This window comes from Amblyomma americanum, chromosome 2 (genome assembly GCF_052857255.1).
Source record: "Amblyomma americanum isolate KBUSLIRL-KWMA chromosome 2, ASM5285725v1, whole genome shotgun sequence".
NCBI lineage: Eukaryota > Metazoa > Arthropoda > Arachnida > Ixodida > Ixodidae > Amblyomma > Amblyomma americanum.
The window spans coordinates 95,563,614-95,590,277 of NC_135498.1; the positions used below are offsets into that span (position 1 = coordinate 95,563,614).

Consider the following 26,664-nt stretch of genomic DNA (forward strand, 5'->3'; position numbering starts at 1 on the left):
TTTCCTTTCCCCTAAAACCAATTATTATTATTATTATTACTCCGGGGGTAGGACCGCCGCTGCCGCAGAGAGTGAACAGCCTCTATCCAACGACTTTTTGCGACGACCCGAACGCCGACGACACCACCCGCCGACCTCAAAGACGATCACACCGCCGACCTCAAAGAAGATCCCACCGCGGACCCCGCCATCGACCGCGTCGACGACCACACCGACGACCACACCGACGACCTCAGCGACGGCCCATCGACGAGGCACCAAAGACCTCGCCGACGAGTTGTCAAAGAATTGTTTCCGCTGCCGAAATTCTTGTTGCCGCCGATGGCTATGACGTGTCAGCACTAGTGGATACTGGAGCCGACTTTTCTGTCATGAGCAGCCACCTAACCACGAACCTCAGGAAGGTTCTAACACCTTGGCATGGCTGCAGATGCGCCCAGCTGGTTGCCATGTGGTAACGCCGGTTGGCGTCTGCACCTGCCGCATAAAGATCCGAGGTGCAACTTTTATTGGCTCCTTCGCCGTGCTACGAGAGTGTTCCAAAGAACTGATTCTCGGCATGGACTTCCTTAAAGAGTATGGGGCGGTCCACAACTTGCATGAGCAATTGGTATCGTTTTCGACACAGCGAGCCGTTGATACCGACCCCGAGCCGCAAAGGGCAGCACTGCGCATCTCTGACGACCGTACAGCGATACCGCCGAGAGCAAGCAAGTTTGTCACAGTCCAGTGTGATACCAGCTTTGGTACTCAGGGCATTGCCGAAGCGAACATGTCGCTGCTGCTGTCTCGGCAAGTTTGCGTTACTCGCGCCCTTGTCGACCTTGTTCACGCGTGTAGCGAGTTCTCAGTGACCAACTTTAGTTGCGCACCCCAACATTTGACGAAAAACATAGCGATTACCCATTCTGAAGAACTTGGTGAGCATGCCGTCCAATGTGCCTTATCCACAACGGACCCCGGAACAGCGGAACAGGGCACGGCAACAGCCATTAAGACCGACGTGAACCCTGTCCTTCTGACCAATCAGAAACGCCGCGTGGAAAGCCCTATTGACTCGTTCCGGACTGTTGCGTCAACCTCTAAGGTTTGTCAGACGCCAATAACATAGCACCGCATTATCGTCGATAGTGACCAGAGACTGCTATGTCAGCGTCCTTGTCGTGTTTTGTCGAAGGAACGTGATGCCATCCGCCGCCAAGTTGCCGAAATGCTCCGCGACGACGTCATACAACCATCGACGAGCCCCTTGGCATCACCTGTTGTTCTCGTCACAAAGAAAGACGGCAGCCTACGATTCTGCGAAGATTATAGACGTCTCAGCAGCGTTACCAAAAAGGATGTATATCCACTGCCGCACATTGATGACTCATTAGACCGCCTCCGCCATGCTACCTACTTTTCGTCACTCGACCTGCGTAGCGGTTATTGGAAAATCGAGGTCGACGAACGTGACCGAGAAAAGACCGCCTTCACGGCAACCTACAAGGACCTCCGGCAAATGTATTCGGTTTCTATGTAATGTTATCTAGCCTTGCTGTTGCTTTCGTTTGGATTTGTAGAAGTGAGTTCCGCTGTTCTTTTCTGTTCTTTTTGTTTTCTGTTGTTTTCATTTACGAGTACTAAGTCTGTATCATATTAAATATGTATGTATATGTTTGCATATCAAGAATATGTTACGTGTTGCCGCCACTCTGCCAAAATAAGGGATTGTGGACCCGTCAAGCTGTCCAAGGACAGCTTTTTTCTACAATCCCCCCATCTGTATTTGATGGCAAACAAAGATTTCATAATCATAATATTCGTTACTCCTGATGAATTGTACGAATTTAAGGTGCTTCCCTTCGGCTTGTGCTGAGCCTCTGCAACGTTCCAACGTATGATGGACACCGTACTAACTGACCTGAAGTGACAGTCCTGCCTTGTGTATCCCGACGACGTCGTGATTTTCTCCGACACGTTCGAGGAGCACCTGAAACGCTTGAGTGCTGTTTTTGAGGAAATTCGTTCCGCGGGTCTGTCTCTCAAGCCTGAAAAGTGCCACTTCGCATTTAGGGCGCTCAAGTTTCTTGGCCCTATTGTGAGCGCTCAGGGCGTTAGCCCCGACCCAGAAAGGACGGCCGCCGTTGCTTCATTTCCCCAGCCAACAGATAAACGAAGCTTGCGGCGTTTTCTAGGGCTTTGCGCCTATTTTCGGAGGTCCGTCCAAAACTTCTCCAAGCTCCCAGAGCCGCTGACTTGCTTGACAAAAGACTCCGAACTCTTCTTCTGAGGCCAGGATCAGGAAAAAGCTTTCACAGAACTTAAGGCCCGCCTCCAATCTACGCCTGTCCTTGGCAACTTCGACGAAGAAGCCGAAACAGAACTGCACACAGATGGCAGCAATGTTGGCCTCGATGCGGTGATTGTGCAATGACAAGACGTTGCGAAACGCGTGATCGCACGCGCAAGTCGCACTTTGTCCCGTTCCGAAGTGAATTATTTCACCACGTAAAAGGAGTGTCTCGCGGTTGTGTGGGAAATCACGAAATTTCATCCATACCAGTACGGCCGCCCGTTTCGATTCGTCGGCGATCATCACTCCTTGTGTTGACCGAGCGGCATGACGGGGCTCGTGTGGGAGTGAGGGACACGACGTTCCCGCTCGGACGCGCGCTGCTGGTCTTCTTGGCCATCCGATTAAAAGCCCCATTTTGTGTCGCCCTACGTTTGTCGGCGTTGAATTGGCGACTGCCCATATATCTCGAGACAAATCCTGACTTGCCTCCGTCCTTGAATCAAGACGCATGGAGCGTGAAGACTTCGCACGACGCCAGCGAACAATGATATACTATGCAGCACATGCAAAGCGGCGAGCTGAGGCGTACAGCATCCCGAGGACGACACGGCGGGGACACCGATCGAGACGTGCGTAGTGTGCCTCGATGCATCGTTCCGAATCGAGGCACCCTAGCCACGCGCAGATTTGCTGACGCCAGAAATCACGGCTTCTGTGACCTGTGTTTCAGCAGCAAAAAAAAAGGAACTAACTTCACCCAGCGTAATGAGCTCACATCGTCTCGTGTGCTTCTTTTGCTTGTCAGGACTTTTGCGCAGTTTTTAAGTTTACAGAAGGTCGTACCAACTTCATCTCTGAGCGCGCTCTTCTACATTGCTGACAAGCACTCACCTACGCAGTAACGAAGAAAATATGTGGTTATAGCTATCTGTTCACATTCAATCGAGGGTCGCAAAGTAGCTGATAGTGTCACCATGTGGTGTCCGGAAACAGACTAACGCCTGCGCTTTTTTCTGCTTCCAGTCGTGAGGGACCGATGTAAACTCGCGCTGCAGAACTTTTTGCTCGCATCGAACGTGCACTGATACGGATAATTCCAATTTGTAGTCATCGTGAAGGGACTGCACGCTCGAATAGAAGGAATTTCCACGCAAAAAGCGGGAGGGAGCATGTCGCCACACGAAACACCTTATTTATCCGCGTCTCAAAGCGTGCGCGACAGCCAAGCGGTTCTTCATATGGTCGCCGTAGCAGCGATGTTGCGTCAGTAGCGATCTCGCTGACGCGACGACGTCACGTGCAAGCTATGTATACTTTAGAGAGACCCGTCCGTGCCTTAACTGCCGGCTGCGACGGCATTATTGGTCCCTGAAATAAGATTATGGCGCCAATTTTCCGCAGCATTAGAGAAGTGCAGGGAACGCACGTGATACCGTGAGTTTAAGAAAGCCACAGACATTGACAAATGGATTACAAGGCTCGAGACATCTGGGAAACTGCAACTATTGTAAAGGTTAGTCCAAGACCTGCTGAACTACAGACGTGCACAGATGGTGCTGCTTCAGCGCGCATATTCTAGTTCATGCGTTTTGCCGCTACGATACAAACATTAGACACCTTCAGCATACCGTGCACTGTGTTACCGTTACCGGTACCGCAGTACCGGGAGCCCGCGCGCAACCAATGCGCATGAGCCAATGCACTGAGCCACTCGCCGCGGTGGCTCAGTGGTTAGAGCGCTCGGCTACTGATCCAGAGTTCCCGGGCTCGAACCCGACCGGAGGCAAAACGCTAAGGCGCCCGTGTGCTGTCGGATGTCAGTGCACGTTAAAGATCCCCAGGTGGTCGAAACTAATCCGGAGCCCTCCACTATGGCACCTCTTCATTTCTTCTTTCACTCCCTCCTCTATCCCATCCCTTACGGCGTGGTTCAGGTGTCCACCAATTGAGACAGATACTGCGCCATTTCCTTTCCCTAAAAACAAATTATTATGCGTATGCGCATATCGTCTTCACGGCACCAGATGGCGCCAGGTACCCAGCAGCTACGCGCGTGCCTGCAGCATCGGGACCAATCAGCGCGTGCTCACCAGCAGTCGGCGGGCTCCCGGTACTCCGGTAAAGGTAACACGGTACACGTTGTGCTAACGGTGAGTGAGTGAGTAAGAACTTTATTTTCCACCGATGTAGGAGACCCCCTACTCCCCATCCCCGGCACGCAGGCCTGGAGAACGGGGGCCGGGGTCTCCGCGACTAAAGACAGGCGAAGCGACAGTGTTTCTTCGCTGCTTTAGCCGCCAGGCGGATGGCTTGCTGCTGGTGGGCGAGGGACTCGCTTCGCAGCATCAGTTCCCAGGCTTCTCTACTTCTTATGTTCTCCTTGGCGCCCGGGGAACCAGGGCATTGCCAGATTATGTGGTCTAAAGTACCCCTCTCTCCACATGTCGCGCATTTATCGTCGGCTCTTTCCTCCACTTGCGTGTGGTAGAGCCAGACGGGGTTCGGGAAGTTCCCAGCTTGCAGGCGCCGCCATGCGACTGCCTCCCTGTTTGTTAGCGCTCGGTCCGGTGGTGGCAGGGACCGTCTACCAAGTCTATAGTGCTCTATGATCTCTTTGTATGTCTGCAGCCTCTCGTCCATCCCTTCGCAACCAGGCGGCTCTGCGGCTGCCCGGAAGTAGAGTGCTCGGGCTAGCTCGTGCGCCGCCTCGTTGCCGGGGACGGATTCGTGCGCGGGGGTCCAAATTATTCGAACTCGTCTATCGAGTTTTCCCTTTTCCAAGATTTTGACTGCCTCCTTCGAGACCCTCCCTTTTCCAAAGTTCCAGACTGCTGTTTTGCTGTCGCTAATTATCGTACTGGCTTCCGTGCCAACGCAAGCGAGCGCTATTGCAACTTCTTCGGCCGTGTCTATGTTTCGACTTCTAACGGAAGCGGCGGCGACGAGTACGCCGCGGCCGTCAACGACCGCAGCCACCGCCGCCCCCAACTTTCCGCTAGCCGCGTCCACGTAGGCGACTCCTTTCGGCCCTATTTTGTCTGCGTTTTTTGCGAGAGTCTCGGCCCTCTTCCGTCTCCTCTCCCCGTTGTATGTGGGGTGCATGTTTTTAGGTAGCGGGGGCACTGTTATGTGTTCGCGGCATCCTCGTGGAATGTCCGCGTGTTGGCATGTCCCCCTGTCTGACTGCAGCCCCACCCAGCCAAGGATGGTTCTGCCCGTGGTAGATTTGCTTAATCTTTCCAGTTGTGCCATGCGCACAGCCTCCGCTAGCTCCGTCCAATTATTGTGCACACCCATTTCGAGGAGGCGTTCAGTAGAGGTCGAGATGGGGAGTCCCAGAGCCCTCTTCACGCATCGTCTGATGAGTGCGTCTATTTTCTGCTTTTCGTCCGATCTGATGTTTAGGAATGGGGTGGCGTAGCATATGCGGCTAGTGATGTAAGCCTACATTAGTTTCAGGAGGCTTCGTTCTTTAAGGCCTCGACCCATGAGTGCGATTCTCCTGAACAGACCCATGACTTGCGTGGCGTACGCACTCAATTTCTTTATCGTTGTATCATTGTACCCGTCCGCTTGTAGAAATAGCCCCAGGATCCTAATCTGCTCGACTTTTGGCACTGTTTGGCCCTCTACTGTTATGTTGATGCTGTGTCTATTGCCGGTGGCGTAGCACTAATGTATACCTGTTGGAAAAATGGTCTCCTCTATCATTTTATTTCACACAAGGCAGTCATCGTTGTTCCACGCGGTCATTATCATCCATTTATCTATGATAAGCACGGTGGTGCCGACGAAAAGAATGTGGTGAAAAAAGAAGACGCTTTTTTATACTCTTCTAAAGCGGAAAAAGTCGTTATTATAGCTATTTTCATCGCTGATGTGAAAACAGCAGAAAAAGACGAAAAAATGAATTGAATAGCGCGCACAAAATGGCAGACGATGATGGTCACAGCAGACAAAGAGGGCAATCGAGCGTCCTCATCGGCAGAAAATTTAACAAAACTTGGCGCACCCAGTTCCACAGGACCCCGCCGTCTGTGCAGGTGTGTAGGTCTTGGGTCAGGCATAAGTCGTGTATAAGCGAGCCCTCGTTGGCACTTGGGTAAAGGGGCTCTTTTTCGACCACGACGTGACGACAGTTTTTCGATAATTCATTCTTCGGTTCTTTGATTGTGATCGTAATTTCGAACGTCGAATGTGCCAATTTTTCTTTGCTCATTTTTCTGTAGTGGAGACACCACGCTCAGGGGCGCACCTTTCTGATAAGGAGTGAAACTTGAAATTTTACTTCACGGTTGCTAGTAGCACTCGTGCCGTCTGCATTCTTTCTTACATCATGTGCCAAATCGCGCATCTTTTCTTTAAACACGTGCTGGCCCATTGGCCCGAAGTTGTGTAATTCATAACAATTCTTAGAGTTAATTTCTGTTTCACGCGGGTTTCCAGAAGGACATAATAGATAAAAGCTGCACCGAACAATAGGGAATTTGTACTGACTTTAATGATTACTTTGGGCAGAAAAGAACAAAGAAAAATAAGAACTACGAATGAGAACGCGAAAAATTTCCAGTTCGCCTAACAAACCACTCCACTTTCTAGGGTAAGGCTGCGGCCTGTGTACCACTATTCCGGCTTTATAATGATCGGAAAGTCCGAGGCTAGCAGACTGTCACACCATTTACTGGGTTTATATGAACTACTCAGAGCACGAATATCTCATGCAAACAAAATTCGCAAGGTGCCGCCCACAACTGCGTCCCAGACTCCCAGATGACGCTTCTGTCTCCTATGTACTAGGGTGCCTCAATGCCAGCGGCCGGGTGGAGACAACTTCAGCGGCGCTAGCATTTGTAACGGCGCCGTTCATGCTCTCGGTGCGCTTCAAAGTGCTTTAACTTGAACGGCCTTTTGCAGCGAGAGCTACACTAGGCTACCAGTCGAGCACTTCGCGGTACATGAGAGAGGCCAGTTGTGATTCAATATGGCGGCGTCGCTTAAGTTGTCTCCACCCGTGGAGCGGCGGCGCTGGCATTGAGGTACTCTACTATGTACAGAAAGTGGCTTCATATACCCGCCGCAATGGATGAGTGGTTAGAGGGCCCGGCTATTGATCCGGAGTTCCCGTGCTCCAACCCGACCGCGGCGGCTGCGTTTCAATTGAGGCGAAACGCTAAGGCGCCCGTGTGCTGTCGGATGTCAGTGCACGTTAAAGATCCCCAGGTGGTCGACACTAATCCGGAGCCCTCCACTATGGCACCTCTTCATTTCTTCTTTCTTTCACTCCCTCCTTTATCCCTTTCCCTTACGGCGCGGTTCAGGTGTCCGCCGATATGCGAGACAAATACTGCGCCATTTCCTTTCTTTAAAAACAAGCAAACCAATTTTCATGCCTGATTTTCAAAAGAGGGATGAATGACTAACACCTCGTGGCGCGAATGGCTTATGGACTTCCGATAAGAAACAACCTCGTAAGACTAGAAAATCTGCAAAAGCGCTTTTAGTTCACACGAGTGCCACCATGAGCCGCGTGGCGCTGCACAGTAAGAATCGGTAGGAATGTTCAACACATCCCATTGAGTTTCTTTAGCCGTAAGACATAGCTGGCGAAGTTCCGGAAGCCTCTTATAGGTCGAATTTTGTGGCGAAGAGGAAGGGTTGGCCATTGTAATCACCAAGTTCGAGTAGTATATCTCGAGAATGTCTGGTTTTCTCTAAATTCCACCTCTAAAGTGTACCCACTGAGTTACGCAGTGTGCACCACTGGCCGCTAACAGCGAGCGCTAGTTTGAAAGTCCAGGAAAGCTGGGCATGTTCCTGCATGTTGGCCTGACAGTCATTAAATAATTAATGTGTTGGAATTAGAAGAGTCATGCTAACGAAAAGCCGTCAGTCGACTTTTGTGCAGCGAAAAAGATGAGAGCAGAGGAAAGGAGGCCGACGCAAGTGGAAGGGGAGCAGGCGCCTGACTGGAAGATGCCGCAGGGATGCAAGCACAGGTGTAGCTTGGCCAGAAGGAAAAGGAGGGGCTGCCCGTCATACGTCAACCGTTCCTGACCAATGGAAGCAACCGCGCCATACATGAGAGCAGAAGGCGCGCACAGCGCTCTAACACGTCGGGGGGGGGGGGGGGGGGGGAGGGGGAGGTGAAAACATTTATTGGGTATACAGTTGACAGCAGGTATGCTTGGATCAGCCCGCTAGAGACCGGTCCTTACAAGCACTAGGTGGAGGTACGTAGCCTAGTTTGGGACCTCAGTAGCGGTGACCACCGCACGGGCGCGCCAGACTGGATTGTTGGGACTAAGTCGTGGCAACCGAGCAGGGTCGCCTCCCAGTCCTCCCGGGTTGGGGCTGGGGATGGGGAGAATAGCCGAGTTGGAGGGGCAGGCCCACACCATGTGGTAGGTGTACCAAGACACCGCTCTACAGTGCGGGCAGCTGCCACTGAGAGAGGGGTCAAAATGTTTTAAGGCTGCCGGGCGCAGCAATGTATTAGTGAGAAGGCGGAGAAGGAGCCGCTCATCCGTCTTTTTGAGGCCTTTAAATAAGCGGGGGTATAAAGGCGATGACTATCTTGATAGTATCTTGTAATATCTTTGAAAGTATAGACCGGATTAAAATCGGGGTCCAGATCGGGTGGGGAGGAGCAAACAGCCCGGTGAGAGAGCGCGCGGGCGGCCGCGTCTGCTGTCTCGTTTCCTGTCAACCACTGATGAGCAGTGGCCCATGTAAGGTAACGGTGTGCGAGGTCCGAATTCCGTATGTAATTTTGGTTGATGAATAGGCTAGGAAGGGAGCCCAGCCTTGTTAGACTTTCCGACAGGCCCCTCGGGAATCGGTGATTGTGTATTTTTAATCAGAATATGAGGCCGCGAGAGCAATCACGACCTCTTCTGCATGTGTTGCACTGCGGGCTCTGAAGGCGAGGCCGTTAACTGTGTTGCTGTTGTGAACTACAGCGGCTGTGTACCAGCTCCCGTGGTGAGGGCCGCAGGCGTCCACGTAGTACACACCTGTTGCAATAATGTCGTGCTAGGGCTTCCGCTCGTGCAAGGCGCCCACCATTGTGACCTTCAAGTGAAGTGTTGGCTGGGAGAGGCAGCACATGTAAGGCGCGTTTCCACAGTTCTGGGATGTGAAACCTTTCTTCCGTGAGAGTGATGCGTTAGATATGGAGTCGAGCAAAGAAGGCGGCGACCCGACTTGGTTCGCGACAAGCGCGTGTACTGGTTTCTAAGGTGCACCTCCCGGAGCTCCCGGAAAGTACTCACCACCCTAAGGGCCATAAGACGGCTGTTTGAAGTGGTGATGGGGAGGTCCAGAGCATGATTAATAATTTTGCGAAAAATGACCCCAAGGGCTCCCTCCTCTTGTTTCCGTAGGTGGAGATAAGGAGTCGAATAGAGAATTCGACAGGTCACGAAGGCGTTTGCCAGCCACAAGGCATCCTTACTTCATACCCCCCCCCCCCTCCGCGTTTACTGGATACCCGGCGGACCATGCGGACCACCTGGTCCCCCCCCCCCCCTTAGGTAATTTGGCCAATGTAGTGTCTGGCCGTGCTTGTGGATGTAGAGTCCGAGTACCCGTATCCCGTAAGTTCCGCGTGTAGGACCACTGCCAAGAGAAAGAGAGATTTGAGTGGTGCAGTTCGGCGAGGGGTGGTGGTGCACAACTTCCGATTTTTGAGGGGAACATTGAAGACCGCAGCGGCAGGCGTAGCGGTATACTATTGTCGCCGCTGTTTGCACGCTGGTTTCAGTGTACCCTATGTTGCCCTGCTTGGCCCACAGGGAGAGGTCATCGGCGTACAGGTCGTGCTGCACGCCGGCGACACCACGCAGCTGGGCCGGCAGGTGCATCATAGCCAGATTGAAGAGCAGTGGTGGAAGTACCGCTCCTTGGGGAGTTACCCGCGTGCCCAGTAGGTAAGTACCATGCTCTCTCTCTTGAATACGGATTCGGGGTTGACGATCCTTTAGAAATTGGCGTATGTATCGGAATGTATTGAGCTCACAGTCAGTTTAGCTTATCTTCGTGAGTATGATCTCGTGTGTTACATTGTCAAATGCCTCTTTAAGATCCAAGGCGAGTGCTACCCGGTCATTATGGGGGCATCGTTGGGGTCAAGGACCTCCGATTGAGTTGCGGGAGGACATCCTGTGCGGATCTGTGTGGGCGGAATCCGAAGAAAGTGCTCGCAAAGACATGTTTTTCTTAAGATATGCAGATGATTGCGCCCGTATCATCGTCTCCATTGGTTGGTCCAGACAGGAGGTGAGAGAGGTGGGGCGGAGGTTATCTGTGTCAATTGGTTTGCCTGCTTTAGGAATAACGGTTGCCAGAGCCGTTTTTCCAGTCGAATGGTAGCGGATGCTCCCGTGTTAAATCGCATTGATGTAGTCGAGAAGTGACTGGTATGCCAAGTCGAGCAGGTTCGTCAAAAGCTTGACTGCGACCTTCCCCTTCCCGGCGCAATACCCCGCTTTACTTTGGCGAGAGCGGCCCGGAGGTGATGGAGCTGGAAAGTTTAATCCAGCTCCATGTCCTCTTTACCCGTATAAGAGTGTGCAGATCCACGGAGGTCTTGGGCTGTACACAGGTACTGATCCCGAAGTTTCTGTCCCAGATGAGTCGTGTTGACAGGGAAAGCGTGCATAGCTCGCTGCAAATGTTTGTGTTTTGGTTCGTGTTTCGGTCAGGTCGATCAGGGCTCGAAAGAGGCGCCATGTGTTGCGGCTGGAAATTTGTCGCGCGGCCGTGTTGCATCTATACACCCAGTTGGAGTCGGCAAGTTGGGCCGCGTACCCGGCTGCTTTCTGGGTTAGCTCGGCAATTCGAGCTTTAAGCTTTCTATTGTGTTTCTGGTGTCTCCAACGGCGGAAGAGGCTGCGACGGGCTTCCAAGAGATGTAGGAGGTGGTTATCCACGTCCGTGAGCACCTTTGAGAGCTGGATCAGAGCTTCATGCGAGCGAAGTTGTCTCAGCAGCTGTTGGGACCATGCTGTGTAGCCTTGCTCGGAAATGGGTGTGTTACCAAGTGAGTCTAAATACTACCTGAGTTTCGTCCAATCTGGGATACGGGCTTGTGTTGTGGGACACTTGAGGGGGCGTGTGCGTAGTGTATTGTTAAGGATGCAGTGGTCTCGGTGTTCAGCTAGCCTGAGTGTCGTATGTTGCGAGTGAAGGTTGAGCACGGACACGTATCCCTTGTCACGGAGTTTCTTAGCCGGGTATGGTGGACGGGGTCCGTGGGGAGGGTGAGGCCCAACGTGGATGCAAGTTCCGCCAGCTTACGTCCGGGCGACTTCTCTTTTCGATACTTCTGCAGCTGACTGTTATCGTTAAAGTCGCCCACAATCAGGAGGGGATCGCTACCCGCTACTCTCAGCGCGCGGAAGAATAGGTCCACGAAAGTGACTCGCTCGCTTCAATTTGGGACAGCAGTGCACGCTGAGTACATGCAACGATAGATCTCTACGGCGGGGTGGTAGGATAGTTACCGTCACATAGGAGTATTCGAGTTGGAGGTCGAGATCCACCAAGTTGGCTGTGTATGCTTTGAGTACGAGAAGACAAGACGCGGGATCCTGTTGGAACGTCGTCTAATATGAAAGTATGGCGCCCAGGCCTGGCTTCTGAAGGGTAACCACGGCTGGTAGAGACTCGAAGGTTTCAAGTTAGAGGCGCAAATCGGGCCCGCTTAGTGGCTGTTCGGCCGTCAGAAGATGCACTTCATTCGCGTTCGGACAGGCGTCGCGCGATCCGAGTCGAGTTAGTGGGTGCACTTGTGTTTTCTGAGCTGTGTAGTTAAAAGTAACCACGGACGACGCCGCATATTCTACGAGTAGTACCGAGTGATCCTGTACAGGGGCGTTGACGGTTTTATGCCACGGCTATGCGACGAAGACGTGCAGCCGAAACTCGCGAGCAAAGGCAACTACAAATTGCCGCGGTGGCGCATACATGGCGTGGGCAACACGCAGTTGAAAGGGACTATGAGTTGCAAGGACGTTTGGCAAGAGCTGCAGAAGCGAGGAGTCGTACGCGTACAGCGGAGCTTCAAGAACTATAATCAATCTCCGTCTCATCACTTCGTGCAAATGGGGGACAATTGCAGCCAGCGCATTACTGTCGCATGAATACAGTTCGCCGTCCTAAGATTTTTATGTATTTGACAATAACAGCTCATGACACCAAGGCAGTTACTAATAACAAAAGAAAATGCACTACAGTGCAGAAATCGGAAATCCATAACTTTAGTTATGACTACTATCGTTATATAGTCCTGGCTAATAAGAACAACAGTAGCAATTAAAAGTAAGACAGTGTAGTAGTGGTAGTCACGTTCCGCACTTGCGATTAATAGTTATACAAAACAGGCCTACATTTTTTAGAATCACATCGTACACCCTATTTTGAGCGAGCAGCTATTGGCTTCGCCTAGAGGTTTTACGTTTGCCCAGTGGCCACATTTCGGGAGGTTACGAATGACGGCACAATCTGGAAGTCTCCATTATCTTCTGGAATCTTCTGTTTCTTCATTTGTCTTTCAGATTTATATTTATGCATCTTTCTTACTGCATTTGTCTCACTGATACTGTTACCGAGCGCTTGGATGCTTAACAATCTCGAGATTTTCAACTTGAACGCAGTACGCGTTATTCTCCAAGGGCGTCGAACAATACGTAATCCCCCCAATTATGGCCCAGTCAGACAACCGTTTCCTAACACATGGACTCTATATAAGAAGGTTTGTAGCTGTTTAAGTCAAAGGGCTCTGCGTTTCGCCTTGGCAACTCTGTAACCTGGTGATTGTACGTACAACTACGTTATGTTAGCAGTGACCTCACCTTTCCGTAACACACGCCCAGGCGCTTGCGCACGTCGCTCTCACTTCGCGCGATGTCAACAAGTGCCCGATATTCATAGGAGTACTAACGTCAGTCAAGTCGCAGGATTCGCAGCTGGAGGCCTAGAAGCTGAGCGCTTACCACTGACTGGTGCACCGCTACCACGCTGGTCGCAGGCTGGTTGACTGGGTTCGCGCTGCTCTTGGCGACACCAGTCGACTTGAGCGCCGCCACGGTGAACATGACGCACACTTTTTTCGCATGCTTCCTAGCCGCCGCAAGGGCCTTTCCGTCGCCTGCAGTCTTAGGCAGAAATCGGAGAGAGCGAGAAAGAAAATAGCAAAAAATAAAGCGTATAACAAAAGAACAATCAGCTAAGCATCACATGTCACAAAAAACAAAAAACTTGGAGAGCACTGCAGACTGCAGCATTGGGGAAATGTGAAAGCATTTGCGTTTGAATTTCAGCAACTTTTTTTTGATAGTCATAATTGTCATATGACCCTTGGATGACGCGGGAAACATTTTGAAAGTCATTGGTGTCCCAACACAACACACATTACCGTCGTATACACCACAACGCGTTTACTTACGCTTGAACCAGACACTTCCTGGCACATATGCGTTGCGCGCCTGGCATCTACGTGCCGACTCCACTGCCGGCGAATTTTTTTTTTGGAATGAGTTCACGTGAGAGATATCACTTTCTGTGGAGATATTTTTGAACACAATCTGCGAACAACTTCCGGTGACGGATTTCCTTTGCGTGAGGCATGAAATGCTTTCGCATTAAAAAAAAAAAAAAACGTATCGAGGCAGGCTGCCGTATGACCATAATATCTCAATATAAACACAACAGGTGTCTCAGACAACAATTTCAAAATTTCCGAAAAATAGGATAATTTATTTAACTACACTATGCCGACCACTTTTTTCCCACGAAATATGGAAAAGAAATTCAAGGCCCAAATAAGACCAACCTCTCGCCCCGTCGCCTCTTCTAAGAGTGACCAAAAAATATTGCCCGAAGCGTGTCTGCTTTCTTTTTTTCACCACAACGCCCAAGATAATTAAAAATGATCACTCGTCAATGTGCTCCCACATCGCGAAATTATTAGCATTCTCAAATGTGCTCCGGTAAAAAAGAAATTCGCTCAAGGAAATGTAAAATTCAGGTTATCGCCCCGGTACCCACGGGCGCTTATCGCGCGCGAAGGGGGGTGCCTGCCGAAGAAAGACAGGTGCAGTCTGGACGTAGATTCTTACAGGAACCAAGAGGCAGAACAGAGCACAGAACTGCATATAGAACAGTAAAGAACTGGCACAGTATGCTGGCCGGCCATTGCCGAAGGCGTCACATTGAACTTTAGGTTCAAACATGTTATGGTTATCACCTTCATAACTACAGGTTCGGTGGGATATTGGAAATGGTTTGCGTAAAAAGATTGTCGGCCGGGCGATTCAACTTTATGCTATGGCATCATCTGGTGGTGGAGTGCAGCAAACAAGGCATATATTATTTCCCTGTCTTAAGAATTAATTTTCTGAGCCTAAATGGGGCTTTGAGGCCGGCGGCGCCGGCACCATCCACGAAAAAAAAAAAACGCACATTGGTCGAAAGCTATGGTGGGATCCAACTCAAGAACGCAAAAGTTTTTCCCCACCAAAGGACCCCCATCCATTCAATGGCGTCGGCCGATTCTCATGACCCTGATAGCGTGACAATGCAGGGAGCGGCGCCACAATGGTGAGAGAGGTCTATTATCTCAGACCATTGAGGAAAGGGATTATCCCCTTTCATCTACCGCTTCTTGCTTTGTCACACTAGCAAAGTCATGAGAATCGGCCGACCATCGAAATTCGACCGCCGCGGCCGGGATTGAACCCGCGTCTTTCGGCTCTGCAGCCGAGCGCCATAACCACTGAGCCACCACGGCATGGTTCAACAGTATTAGACTTAATCCGGCTAGTGTGAGATCAAAAGGGAGATGGCTGTCACAGTTCCCCATACTGCAGTAATATATTACGACTACATTCGTTTAGTTCTTTTTTACTGGCGCTTTTACAGACGGTAGAATTTCGAATGGTAACGAGCATGGGACTAACTACTGCGAAGGGGCAATAAGAACGATGCACGGGATAGTAACACTCTTTCCGACTTCACTGCGGACGCTTGCTCTGGCCGCGGTACGTAGTACAGCTACTCGAAGATTGAGTTGTTTGGAGAAAATCGACGAGCTAGCTTTTGAGGAACAGTAATTTAGAGCAACACTTTAATGTGAAAAAGGTACTATACTGTAGGCGGAAGGAAATATAGCTCCGGTTACTTAAGAACATACAACGTGCATACCGAAAATTCACACGTAAACTCTAAACAATACGCCTATATAGGAGCAAAAAGGGAGTAAGCTGTCCCTTTATACCAGGGAGTGCGGTGGAGGACAGCTCATCTTTTGTTACTCCTTTATGTTTAGAGTGCACGCAACTTACACTCCACTGACCACCAGAGACTCGAGCACAGATGGAGAGTCCATTGGCGCGTTTTAAAGATGGCCTCTCTGCTAAAATCGGCGAAAGATGTGAACCCAGAAGACGACAAAAACCAAGGGATCACTACCGTGTCACCAAGAGAGTCGAGCATGTGCCTCCCTCTGGTGCATTACTAGTGAAGTGACAGACAGTAAAACGCAGGACGTGCGGTGGTCCTCCAGTTTTGTGTCCTTTCTCGGTCTACCATTTCGCTACTAGTTGTAAATTTTGGATTATCAGTGAAGTGGAATTGTATGTATTGTTGATCCCTTACTTTCTACCTAATTTACTGTCCCCTAGCCGAAGAGTGAACACGGTTAAGGAAGGCTGTCACGTCAGTGCTTGCGACAGAAGCCTGTTACATTTACTCCTATCTGTAGGTAAAGTACAGCAGTGCCCCTTATTGCACGCAATGACTTCTGCTGCGGAATTCAGAGGATAATTTTTAGCCTATATCTTTATAAAAAAAGCCGGTGTTAATGCTGTAAAAATAAGATTTTCTGAATAAAACTGGGTCATATCCAGGGTGCCGCATCGAAAGAATCCTAAGTTTACATGCAGATATTAACAAACTTATGGACGTAATTTTCATTACATAACGGTGCAGCGTTGCTGGAGATAACATGTTGGAATAGAATCAAACATTCTGAATAGCGCTAGGATTTGTGAGGAAGCGCAGACACTCGTGTTTTTTCCAGTTCTTGTTTTGTTGCATATGGCTCATTAAAAATAAAAACTTCATATTTAAAAGACCATACGAGCTAGGTGTGTACGTGTTAGAAAAGATACTGAAAAAAATCGCACTATCACCACAACCTCCAAATAGTGTCTACTGAACGGGCCTGGCATCACAGGCGCATCTACCAGCCCCACTTATGTTCATATGCCCGATGCTCATTCACAAAATTGGGACTGATGATTAGCGGAAAAATTCAGAATGCCTGCCGATGGCTGCTGGTAGTTGTGATGGGCACGCGATTCCGTGGCGTGTATGCGACGACGCTGCCTGTGCTGAAAAACCGCTCGAAGAACATTGATCCGGGGTGTCTACTTTGAGCGCATATATATCGGCGTATAGCAGCAGCTGTACAGAGCGGCGACAGATTTGGGCCTTTCCGTTACTAGACGTCTTTAGAATATCGGAGACGTATTAGCGTAGACGTACTTTACCGTATGCCAGCCGCGCACGCGCAACAATGCCAACAATGCTACTGCGCATGCGCAGGAGGGGTCCGGCAAACCGGTTTAAGTCTCCGCTAGTACCTCTTCGGTATGCTAAAAACGTCTACTAAAGGGTTAAGCTTTCCGTAAGCAGCAGAGGTAGAAAACAGTGCCCGGCGAGATCCGATTCCATGAGTAAACAATAGCAGTCCTCACCAGAGCTTGAAAGTTGTTCGGCAGCAGAGACATGCGGCGCTTCGCGAGGGCTTCCTGCGTCATCGGGGTGGGAGCGAAGAGCACGGCGATGACATTATGCCCACGCAAACTGAAACAAAGAGAAACCGAAACCGCAAGTGGAAATCCGGATAGGCTGTGAAGAGGTGTTCAGTGAGCGAAAACTGTAGTGGCCAAGTTGTTTCGCAACAAAGATTGTCGACAAGATATCCGAAGTGCTCGCGGTAGCAGCATGTGGAACCATACATTAGAAGTAACCTCGGAAATATGCTCTTTCCTTTAAAAATAATCCGCTCTGCTCTGATCCGGTGTATCGCGCTCTTAAGAGCATTATCATGATGCTTGTCTGAAAAGGCGAGATTTTTGAGGCTTGGTCATGCCTCCATTTAAGAGCACGCAAATAAATGTTCGCACACTAAAGTCCGAGTGTTCAAGGCAGCGTTATTGGGACAGTCCTTCCAGCGTAGTAGAGAGAGAGGAGTGCCGGTAGCAGACTGGAGCAAAAAAAAACAACAACGGTTTAGCGTGGTTAGGCCAAATGTTCATTTAGCCGCCAGCGTAGCCCTGCACTAGGGGCCCCGACGACCCGGCTCCTGCGAAGAACTCTTTTATAAATAAAAGTTTTCTCTATCTCTCATTTGACCCGCTAGCAATTCGTTTGTAGCGCGCTATCACTTAAAGTGGCCTTTCCCCGCATTAAGCCGTGTGTTTCTCTGTCCGGTCCGTCCGTCCGGTCCATCCGTCTGTCTGGTCCGTCCGGTCCGTCTGTCTGGTCCGTCCGGTCCGTCTGTCTGGTCCGTCCAGTCCGGTCGGTCCGTCCGTCCGTCCGTCCGTCCGTCCGTCCGTCTGTCTGTCTGTCTGTCTGTCTGTCTGTCTGTCTGTCTGTCTGTCTGTCTGTCTGTCTGTCTGTCTGTCTGTCTATGTCCGTCCGTCCGTCCGTCCGTCCGTCCGTCCGTCTGTGTCTCTCTGTCTGTCTGTCCGTCCGTCCGTCAGTCCGTCCCTCTGTCTGTCTGTCTGTCTGTCTGTCTGTCTGTCTGTCTGTCTGTCTGTCTGTCTGTCTGTCTGTCTGTCTGTCTGTCTGTCTGTCTGTCTGTCTGTCTGTCTGTCTGTCTGTCTGTCTGTCTGTCCGTCAGTCCGTCCGTCAGTCCGTCCGTCAGTCCGTCAGTCCGTCAGTCCGTCCGTCAGTCCGTCCGTCAGTCCGTCCCTCTGTCTGTCTGTCTGTCTGTCTGTCTGTCTGTCTGTCTGTCTGTCTGTCTGTCTGTCTGTCTGTCTGTCTGTCTGTCTGTCTGTCTGTCTGTCTAAAGCAGGTTTCGTGGCAAGCTGCTCTTCTACCTACCGGCGCGAAATATCCTATGCTCCTTGGTTTCTGTGGCTTTTGGATTGTCGTATGTATAACGAGTCCCGCTTTCCCTTCCCTTGCCTGTTTAATTCCTTAACGAGGGCCTCGGTTCTGGCTGCCTTGGTGCCATAGGTAGCATAAGAGAGCTCTCGCACAGTTTCGGCCCTCGCTGTTAGATGACGTTCCACGTCACACCTGCGGTAATACCGGTCGTACTATGTCCGCCGCTAATGGACGAGGGGGGCGATGGTTAACACTCTCAAGGTTAGGTCACCCAAAAAACTTATTTTCAGAGCGAAACGAGCGAGACCTAAACACATCGGTTTTACAACTGTTCTTGCGGTACTCGTCAAAACTTAATACCCCCATAGCAAAAGATCTGACAGCCGTCGCCGTAGCTCAGTTGGTAGAGCACCGGATGCGTAATTCGGAGGTCGCCGGTTTGGTTCCCACCTGCAGCATGTGGTTGTCTTTCTTATGCTTTTCTAATTACCTTTAAGCCCTAAATTAATCAGTAATATCCATTGATCAACACCAGAAATTTAAAAAAATCCTTTATGCTGCTTGGTTTCTGTGGGTGTTTGCTTGTGTCGTATATATATATATATATATATATATATATATATATATATATATATATATATATATATATATATATATATATATATATATATATATATATATATATAGTAAGGTGTGGAGCCACATTAAAACACTTAACGGATTTATTCGACATATCGACTCGAGACTGCTCTTTGTCAAAAATGATCGCTCAGTGCATGGACGCGTCTTATAGCATTGAGCATCGTAGACAGAGGGCCTGAGAAAGAAAAAAAGAAAGAAAAAGAAAGGAAAAACAGAGACAGGAACACGGCAGAGACTCCGACGCCACGATGGGGAGCCAAGGCGCCGCGGCGCGTACGCAAGAACTGACTACACACAAGCATGAGGTGAAAGAGGAAGACCGGGCTCGGCGGGCTCACTGCTACTTCGAGATAGGAAAGTGTGAGCGTCTGTAGCGCCTCTGGCCGCGTCTGCGTTGCCCCGTGCGACTGCAAAAGATAGACAAACGAGGACGCACTGGTTGCGACTGCCCAAAGTGGCTCCACATGTGAGCACATGTGAGCGGCTAAAACCAGATGAGGTTCCCATACGAGGACCACATGGAAAGGCTCGCTTGCATGATGACGCCACGATGATGACGCCCACTGCAGGGCAAATGCCTCTCCCATGTCTTTCCAACTAACCCTGTCCTTTGCAAGCTGCAGCCACCGTATCCACGCAAGCTTCTTAATCTCATCTGCCTACCTAACTTTAAGGGTGAAGTAAACCTTTAGAAAGAAGGAACAAAAGGGGCGAGGCCGGGCAAAGCGGGCTAATTTTCAGTGTACGGAATCAGGACCCTATGCCTCACAAGGCTATGCTTTCCTGAAAAGACTTCCACCGCCGCCTCATTGTAAAATCTCTGGATTTTTTTTGCTTTGGTTATTTGTCGCTGAAGAGAGTTCCCGACGTATTATATTAAGCGTTTAAAAAGTTTCCCTTGTCTTCACCTAAATTGAAGTTTAAGCTGCTTGCATGTATAAGCCAAGGCTTCGTCTGTAGTCTGCTGGCCTAAAATCTGGGCAGAGCGAAATTGAACATGATGAATCTTTTCAAAATACACATTTGCTACTGCGCATCTTCGCCGCCTTCATAAACACCAGGCCGTCTTACCACCCACTCTCCTCGACAGCACCAAAAAGTAGAATATATCAATGGGGGGCTTACAGCTTTTTCCTCGCCTCCGCTGTCTGTACCTTTCCAAGGCAGAAATAAATTTGATTTGATTTGATTTGGTGAGAGAATATCAGTCTGTCAAGCTCGATGTGGATTGACTTGTAAGAGAAACTCAAATCTATGCGGATGTAAAAAAAAAGAGACTTGCTTCGCTGCTATATGTTTTAGTCCACTAACTCTTACAGTGGCGCAAGGCGGATAACCTCCTCTTCGGTAGCCTCGCCGATTTCCAGTAGAACGTTTTCACATGTAAGGGAAACCTGTCAAAAGAGACAAGCAAAATAGTCACAAGCACAAGTTGGTGCCCATTATCGAGGCTTAGTGTTAACTTAGAGCTCCGCCTTAATGGGCATGAAGCGACAGCGTTAATTATTCCCTTCAGTGGCCTTGAGTCCTCTTTGCTTAAACTTCGCAGGCACCGATATCCTCGACATTCACAGATCGTGGGCAGTCCTCATGCCACTCCTGGCCCATTGGTGCAGCGTTTGAGCGATGCGTCGCTGCCCCAGCAGGTGGCTACTACAAGCACAGCCACCGGCGGGGCTGGTGAGAAAAATGTTGCTGTTGCCGAGAAACCTCTAGCGACCAGTCATCAATTTAACCGCTACCTGCTTCTGTGAGCGTATTGCGATGACGTCACAAGGTCACTTGCGAGGAGGAAGTGGTTCCTACACTGACCCCGTCATTTGGTTCGTTTCAATCAGGCACCGCTCCTGCTTGACGAAAACGCCCAAAGATGTCGTGGGGGCATTGCCGCGTATTGCAGCCCATGGCATATTCCACTTTTGCGCCTTGATCGCATCGCCCAATGTGCTAGAGCGGAGCATCCCTTCTCCTCATGCACGAGTCATCGCTCTAACGCCTCCGAAGCAAGCAAACTCCATAATTACTTCTCCTGCAGTATATCTGAGGCACATTTGAAAACTTCCCAAAAAGTGCTTTTTTTGGTATACCGGAGGGCTCTTCTGGCCGTAGTGAAGAACCATGTTGCATAAATTTCAGCCGCTAGATCTCTTCTCACCGCTCACAGAGAGAAATTGGTAAAGCCATTTTCAGGCAACTATACATCTACATGGCTCGTGAATAATCCGCGTCGCCGCGACACTGTACACTCGCGGAAAAAAAAATCAGGGACGTAGATTCGCGGAAAAAACACTCTTTTCCTGCTTTGCCTCGCTAGCCGGTGAGCTTATGTTTGTTGCAGTGGGTGCAGAACGAATATCTCATGATGCATATCTCCTTTTCATTGATCTCCTTTGTCATACTACGCAGAAACACGTTTTTGTACCACGAGTTTGAATCCCGCAAACTTTTCTCCATGCGATGGTCGCTAACTCTGCGCTCCTCTGCTTAACAGGACAACAAGCGGGAGCGTTTTTCCTTTTGCGACGTCCTGCGTCGCTCATGTGAAGGTTGGGACAGTTGACCAGTTTCAATATCGCGGATGGCGACCGCATCAAACTGCACGAAGGCGCCATAGCGAATTGGGTGACCCCCTTATGGTTTTCGTTTCTGGGGTTTTTCAGCGCAATGCCCGCGTCCCGATCCTTCCTGAAGCACCTGCAAGAGCGGCGTGTGTATTTTGCCGAGTGGGAAAAAGCCACGCTTGCCTTAAAAGTCTCACTGTTAGCTGATGTCTGTGCTATCCAGTCACCTCTTCGGCGTAGAAAAAAGGTGGTGGTTAAGTTCTAGAATATATGCGCGGCCTTCCTTCGTTTCAATTCACTCTCCTGAGAAACAGCTGCGCGGCGTCTCTGTTTCGACGCACTACTGTAAACCGCGTTTGGTGCGTGTGCGCCGCAGATCTGAGAGCACCCTTCTAAGCCAACGACAAAAGCTGACGAGCGACCTCGAAATGCCTAGAACTTCTCGTTGGACGTGCACTCATAACGAAGTGTAACGTCCAGCTCAGCGTTTCTAGACTAAATGAATAAAATTGCCATAATATCGCGAGTTTAAGACTACTCGTACTCACTAAGTAGTTGTGTAAGGCAGTCGCAGTGATGTTTGGCTGCAGCTTGATCTTGCAATGAGAATCAGCAAAAGGACTGTCACCGTCGAGAAAATCGTAATTGTAGACAAGCGTACAGCACAATATTCCGACGGCTACAATGCGCTTGTCTGCGTACTCGGTTTCAAAAATAGTTCTTATCTCGTCGTTGCTGTGACCTGAAAACAAAAAGGGGGTAGAAAAAGAAATTATGAAACGGAGCCAATAATAAACTGCGTTTTGGACACAATGCCAGAAAGAGGAAAAAGGAGGATACAGTAGCGAAGATGGGAAACCGAGTCTAGTAAATCAATACTACGCATTGATTAACTGCCTGACTTTGAATCGTCGCTCACTAGCATCGTTAAAAGCAAAGCTTTACCAGTTTTGGATACAGTGCTGAATCTTAATTGCTGTCGTTATGTTCACACCACAAACCTATGTCAATCGCCCCACTGGGCTCTTAGGACAACTGCTTTGGATGTCCTTTTCACTACGAATAATGCGACTCTAGCGTTTATGTACCCGGCACGTTAGTCCGTGAGCAGTTTTGAAAAAATTAGAGGCACCTGCGCTTGCAGGCCACAAAAAGCGACTCGTTCATCCCAGAGTAAGTGGAAAGTGCATTTCACACCTCTTGACCTGTGTTCATTCTTCGTGTTGACTCTTCAGGGCACAGAACACAAATAGGGATGAGAATGTGTTGATTTTTCTTACTCTGTCTGGGCTAACAGATGATCGTTTAACGACGAGCGATTCGCAAAGTGAAAATCAGAGCTGTTTCCCTGTGTTATTCCCTCGTGTTGACACTTCAGTGTACAGAGGACATAGGAATGAGGCTATGTTGCTTGTCCTTCCTCTGTGTGTGTGCCAACAGCCAGCTGGTGATCCATGAGTGAGTAGAAAAGTGATATTGAGCGCTGTTGCCCTGTGTTTACTCCTAGAGTTGACTCTTCAGTGCTAAGGAGACACACATAGGAAGGATGTTCTGTTGATTGTCCTTACTCCGTGCGCGTGCTAACAGCCGATCGGTGATATTGAGAGCTGTTGAGCTGTATTCATTCTATGTGCTGACCCTTCAGTGCATAAAGACAAAGAGCAATGAGGTATTTCTGATTGTCTTTACTCTCTGAATGAGCTAAAGACGAATAGTTCGTCGATGAGCGATTCGCAAAGTGCACGTCAGGGCTGTTTCCTTGTGTTATCCCCTCGTGTGTGCCCTTCAGTGCACACAAGACACGTAGTAGTGATTGACTGTTGATTGTCTTTACTCTTCTTGTGTGCTAAAAGCCGATTGCTGATTCACGAGTGAGTAGCAAAGTAATATTGAGAGCTGTTGAGCTGTGTTCATTTCTTCTATTGCCCATTCAGTGAACATTAAACAAATATGAATTAGGATTTCTTCATTGTATTTACTCAATCTTTAAGATAACAGCCGATCGTTTATCGATGAGCGAGATGCAGAGTGAAAATCTGAGTTGTTTCTCCATGTTCATTCCTCCTGTTGATCCTTCAGCGCACACAGGACACACAGGCAGGAGGTTCTGTTGACTGTCCTTAATCTTCATGAGCGCTCAAAAGCCGATTGCTGATCCACGAGGGAGTAGCAAAGCGATATGGAGAGCTGTGGAGCTGTGTTCATACTGTCTGATGACCCTTCAGTGCATAGAAGACAAACAGCAATGAGGATTTCTTCATTTTCCTTACTTTGTGTGCGTGCTAACAGCTGATTTCTGATGCATCAGTGAGTGGAAAAGTGGCATTGATAGCTGCTGCCCTGAGTCTATTCCTCGTGTTGACCCTTCAGTGCACATAGGACACACAAGAGTGAGATTCTGTTGATTGTCCTTACTCTTAATGTGTGCTAACACCCGACTGCTGTTTCAAGAGTGAGTAGCAAAAAGATACTGAGATTTGTTGAGCTGTGGTCATTGGTTGTGCTGCCCCTTCAGTGCACAGCAGACAGATAGGCATGATGTTACGTTGCATTGTGGTGGTTCAACAGCGCAAACACACACAGACTAAGTAAGAGACGAGACACACAAACGAGCGCTGAACTTACAACCGATTTTTTATTAGGAAGAATAGAAGTAGCTGAGGTGTTTCATATTATCAGAAAAAGTGAAAAGTGCGTGAGTACGCCATCTGTTACATTATCGCTTCGAGAAATCAATATGCTACATAATGGGTTCTGCAGATGCACGCGTGCTTTTAAAGCAGTTTTTACCTCGTACTAGCACTAGGAGTCTTGTTGACATTGCGCATGTGTGCTGTTTTTTTCGTGTGTGTGTATATATGCCGTCTTTCTTCCTAATAAAAATTCAGTTGTAAGTTCAGCGCTGGTTTGTGTGTCTCGTCTCTTACTTGGTCTGTGTGTGTTTGCGCTGTTGAACCACCACTATGCATCAACACCAACTTGCCCAATCTGCAGTTCTTCTACATGTTATGTTGATTGTCCGTCCTCGGTGTGTGTGCTAAAAGTCCATCTTTTACAGATCAGCGAGTCTCAAAGTGAAAATCAGAGCTGTTTCCCTGTGTTCATCCCTCGCGTGGACCTTTCAGAGCACAGAGGACACAAAGAAAGGATATTCTGTTGATTCTCCTTACTCTTCATGTGTGGTAAAATCCGACTGCTGATCCGCGAGTGAGTAACAAAAGTGATATTGAGAGCTGTTTAGCTGTGTTCGTTTCTTGTGTTCACCCTTCAGTACACAGAAAACAAATAGAAATGAGGCTCTGTTAATTGTTCTTACTCTGCGTGTGTGATGACAGCTGACCGTGTATCGATGAGCGAGAGGGACAGTGAAAATCAGAGTTGTTGCCCTGTATTCATCCCATGTGCTGACCTGTCGGTGCACAGAGTGCACACAGGAATGAGGTTCTGTTGATTCTCCTTAGCCTTCATGTATGCTAACAGCCGATTTGAGATCCACGAGTGAGTATCAAAGCGATATTGAGAGCTGTTTAGCTGTGTTCGTTTCTTGTGTTCACCCTTGAGTACACAGAAAACAAATAGAAATGAGGCTCTGTTAATTGTTCTTACTCTGCGTGTGTGATGACAGCTGACCGTGTATCGATGAGCGAGAGGGACAGTGAAAATCGGAGTTGTTGCCCTGTATTCATCCCATGTGCTGACCTGTCGGTGCACAGAGTGCACACAGGAATGAGGTTCTGTTGATTCTCCTTAGCCTTCATGTATGCTAACAGCCGATTTGAGATCCACGAGTGAGTATCAAAGCGATATTGAGAGCTGTTTAGCTGTGTTCGTTTCTTGTGTTCACCCTTCAGTACACAGAAAACAAATAGAAATGAGGCTCTGTTAATTGTTCTTACTCTGCGTGTGTGATGACAGCTGACCGTGTATCGATGAGCGAGAGGGAAAGTGAAAATCAGAGTTGTTGCCCTGTATTCATCCCATGTGCTGACCTGTCGGTGCACAGAGTGCACACAGGAATGAGGTTCTGTTGATTCTCCTTAGCCTTCATGTATGCTAACAGCCGATTTGAGATCCACGAGTGAGTATCAAAGCGATATTGAGAGCTCTTTAGCTGTGTTCATCCCTCGTGTTTACCCTTCTGTGCACAGAACACAAATAGGTATGAGGTTCTGTTGATTGTACTTTCTCTATCTGCTAACAGCCTGATCGTTTATCGACGAGCGAGTCGTAAAGTGAAATTTACAGACACTGCCCTGCGTTCGTCCCTCGTGTTATGCTTTCAGCGCACAAAGGACACACATGAATGAGGTTCTATTGATTCTCCTCACTATTCATGTGTACCAACAGCCGAATGCTGATGCACAAGTGAGTAGCGCAGTGATATTGGGGGCCGTTGGGCTGAGTTCATTACTTGTGCTGACTTTTAGTGCACAGAACACAAATATAAATGAGTCTCTTGAGTGTCCTTACTCTGTGTGTGTGCTAACAGCCGATCGCTTATCGATGAGCTAGTCACAAAGTGAAAATCAGAGCTGTTGCTGTGTTCACTTCTCGTTTTTACTCTTAAGTGCAGAGAAGAAAATGAAAAATGAGGGTCTGTTGATTGTCATTTACTTTTCTTATTCTTTTCTCGTATTAGTATCAAGCATTATCGGAATGTAAGCCGCGAAAACCAAGGCTACTGCAGCCATTTTCGAGCTTAGCAGATATAAACTGAGCACTACGATTCGCTTACGTTTCCCTTGGAGAACGATGTCACCGTTGTCGCTGTCAAGATTTTCCTTCATTGCAATGAAGGAGCACAGGGCGTTGAGGCTGTCAACTAGGTCCACCTGGTTCTTATTCTGGAGACCGATGAGGCAGACATACGGATTATTATCCTGCGATACTAGTGAAGGCGAAAGGAAGAGTAAATAAAAAAAGCAGACACAGAAGCATTGCTCCATTGTAGCTACTGAAAACCTGGCACCCCTCTACGAACAACAGGGTATATGATATTGTTGGCCTGAAAAAAACGGAATTCAAAGGATATATCAAATTACGATCCATTATGAAGAAAGCCCG

The 26,664-nt window shown here is 49.1% G+C and overlaps 1 protein-coding gene across 1 annotated transcript in view; it reads right to left on the reverse strand.

Annotated features, from left to right (window-relative positions):
- LOC144119911 (uncharacterized) overlaps window positions 1-26,664 on the reverse strand; it is a 56,742-nt gene that overhangs the window by 16,708 nt on the left and 13,370 nt on the right. The window contains exons 6-10 of the mRNA XM_077652416.1: window positions 26,336-26,488; window positions 22,149-22,342; window positions 20,357-20,433; window positions 17,038-17,146; window positions 13,273-13,434 (exon numbers count right to left, since the gene is read on the reverse strand). Of these exons, the coding sequence (XP_077508542.1) occupies window positions 13,273-13,434; window positions 17,038-17,146; window positions 20,357-20,433; window positions 22,149-22,342; window positions 26,336-26,488 (695 nt within the window). The remainder of the gene's footprint in view (window positions 1-13,272; window positions 13,435-17,037; window positions 17,147-20,356; window positions 20,434-22,148; window positions 22,343-26,335; window positions 26,489-26,664) is intronic.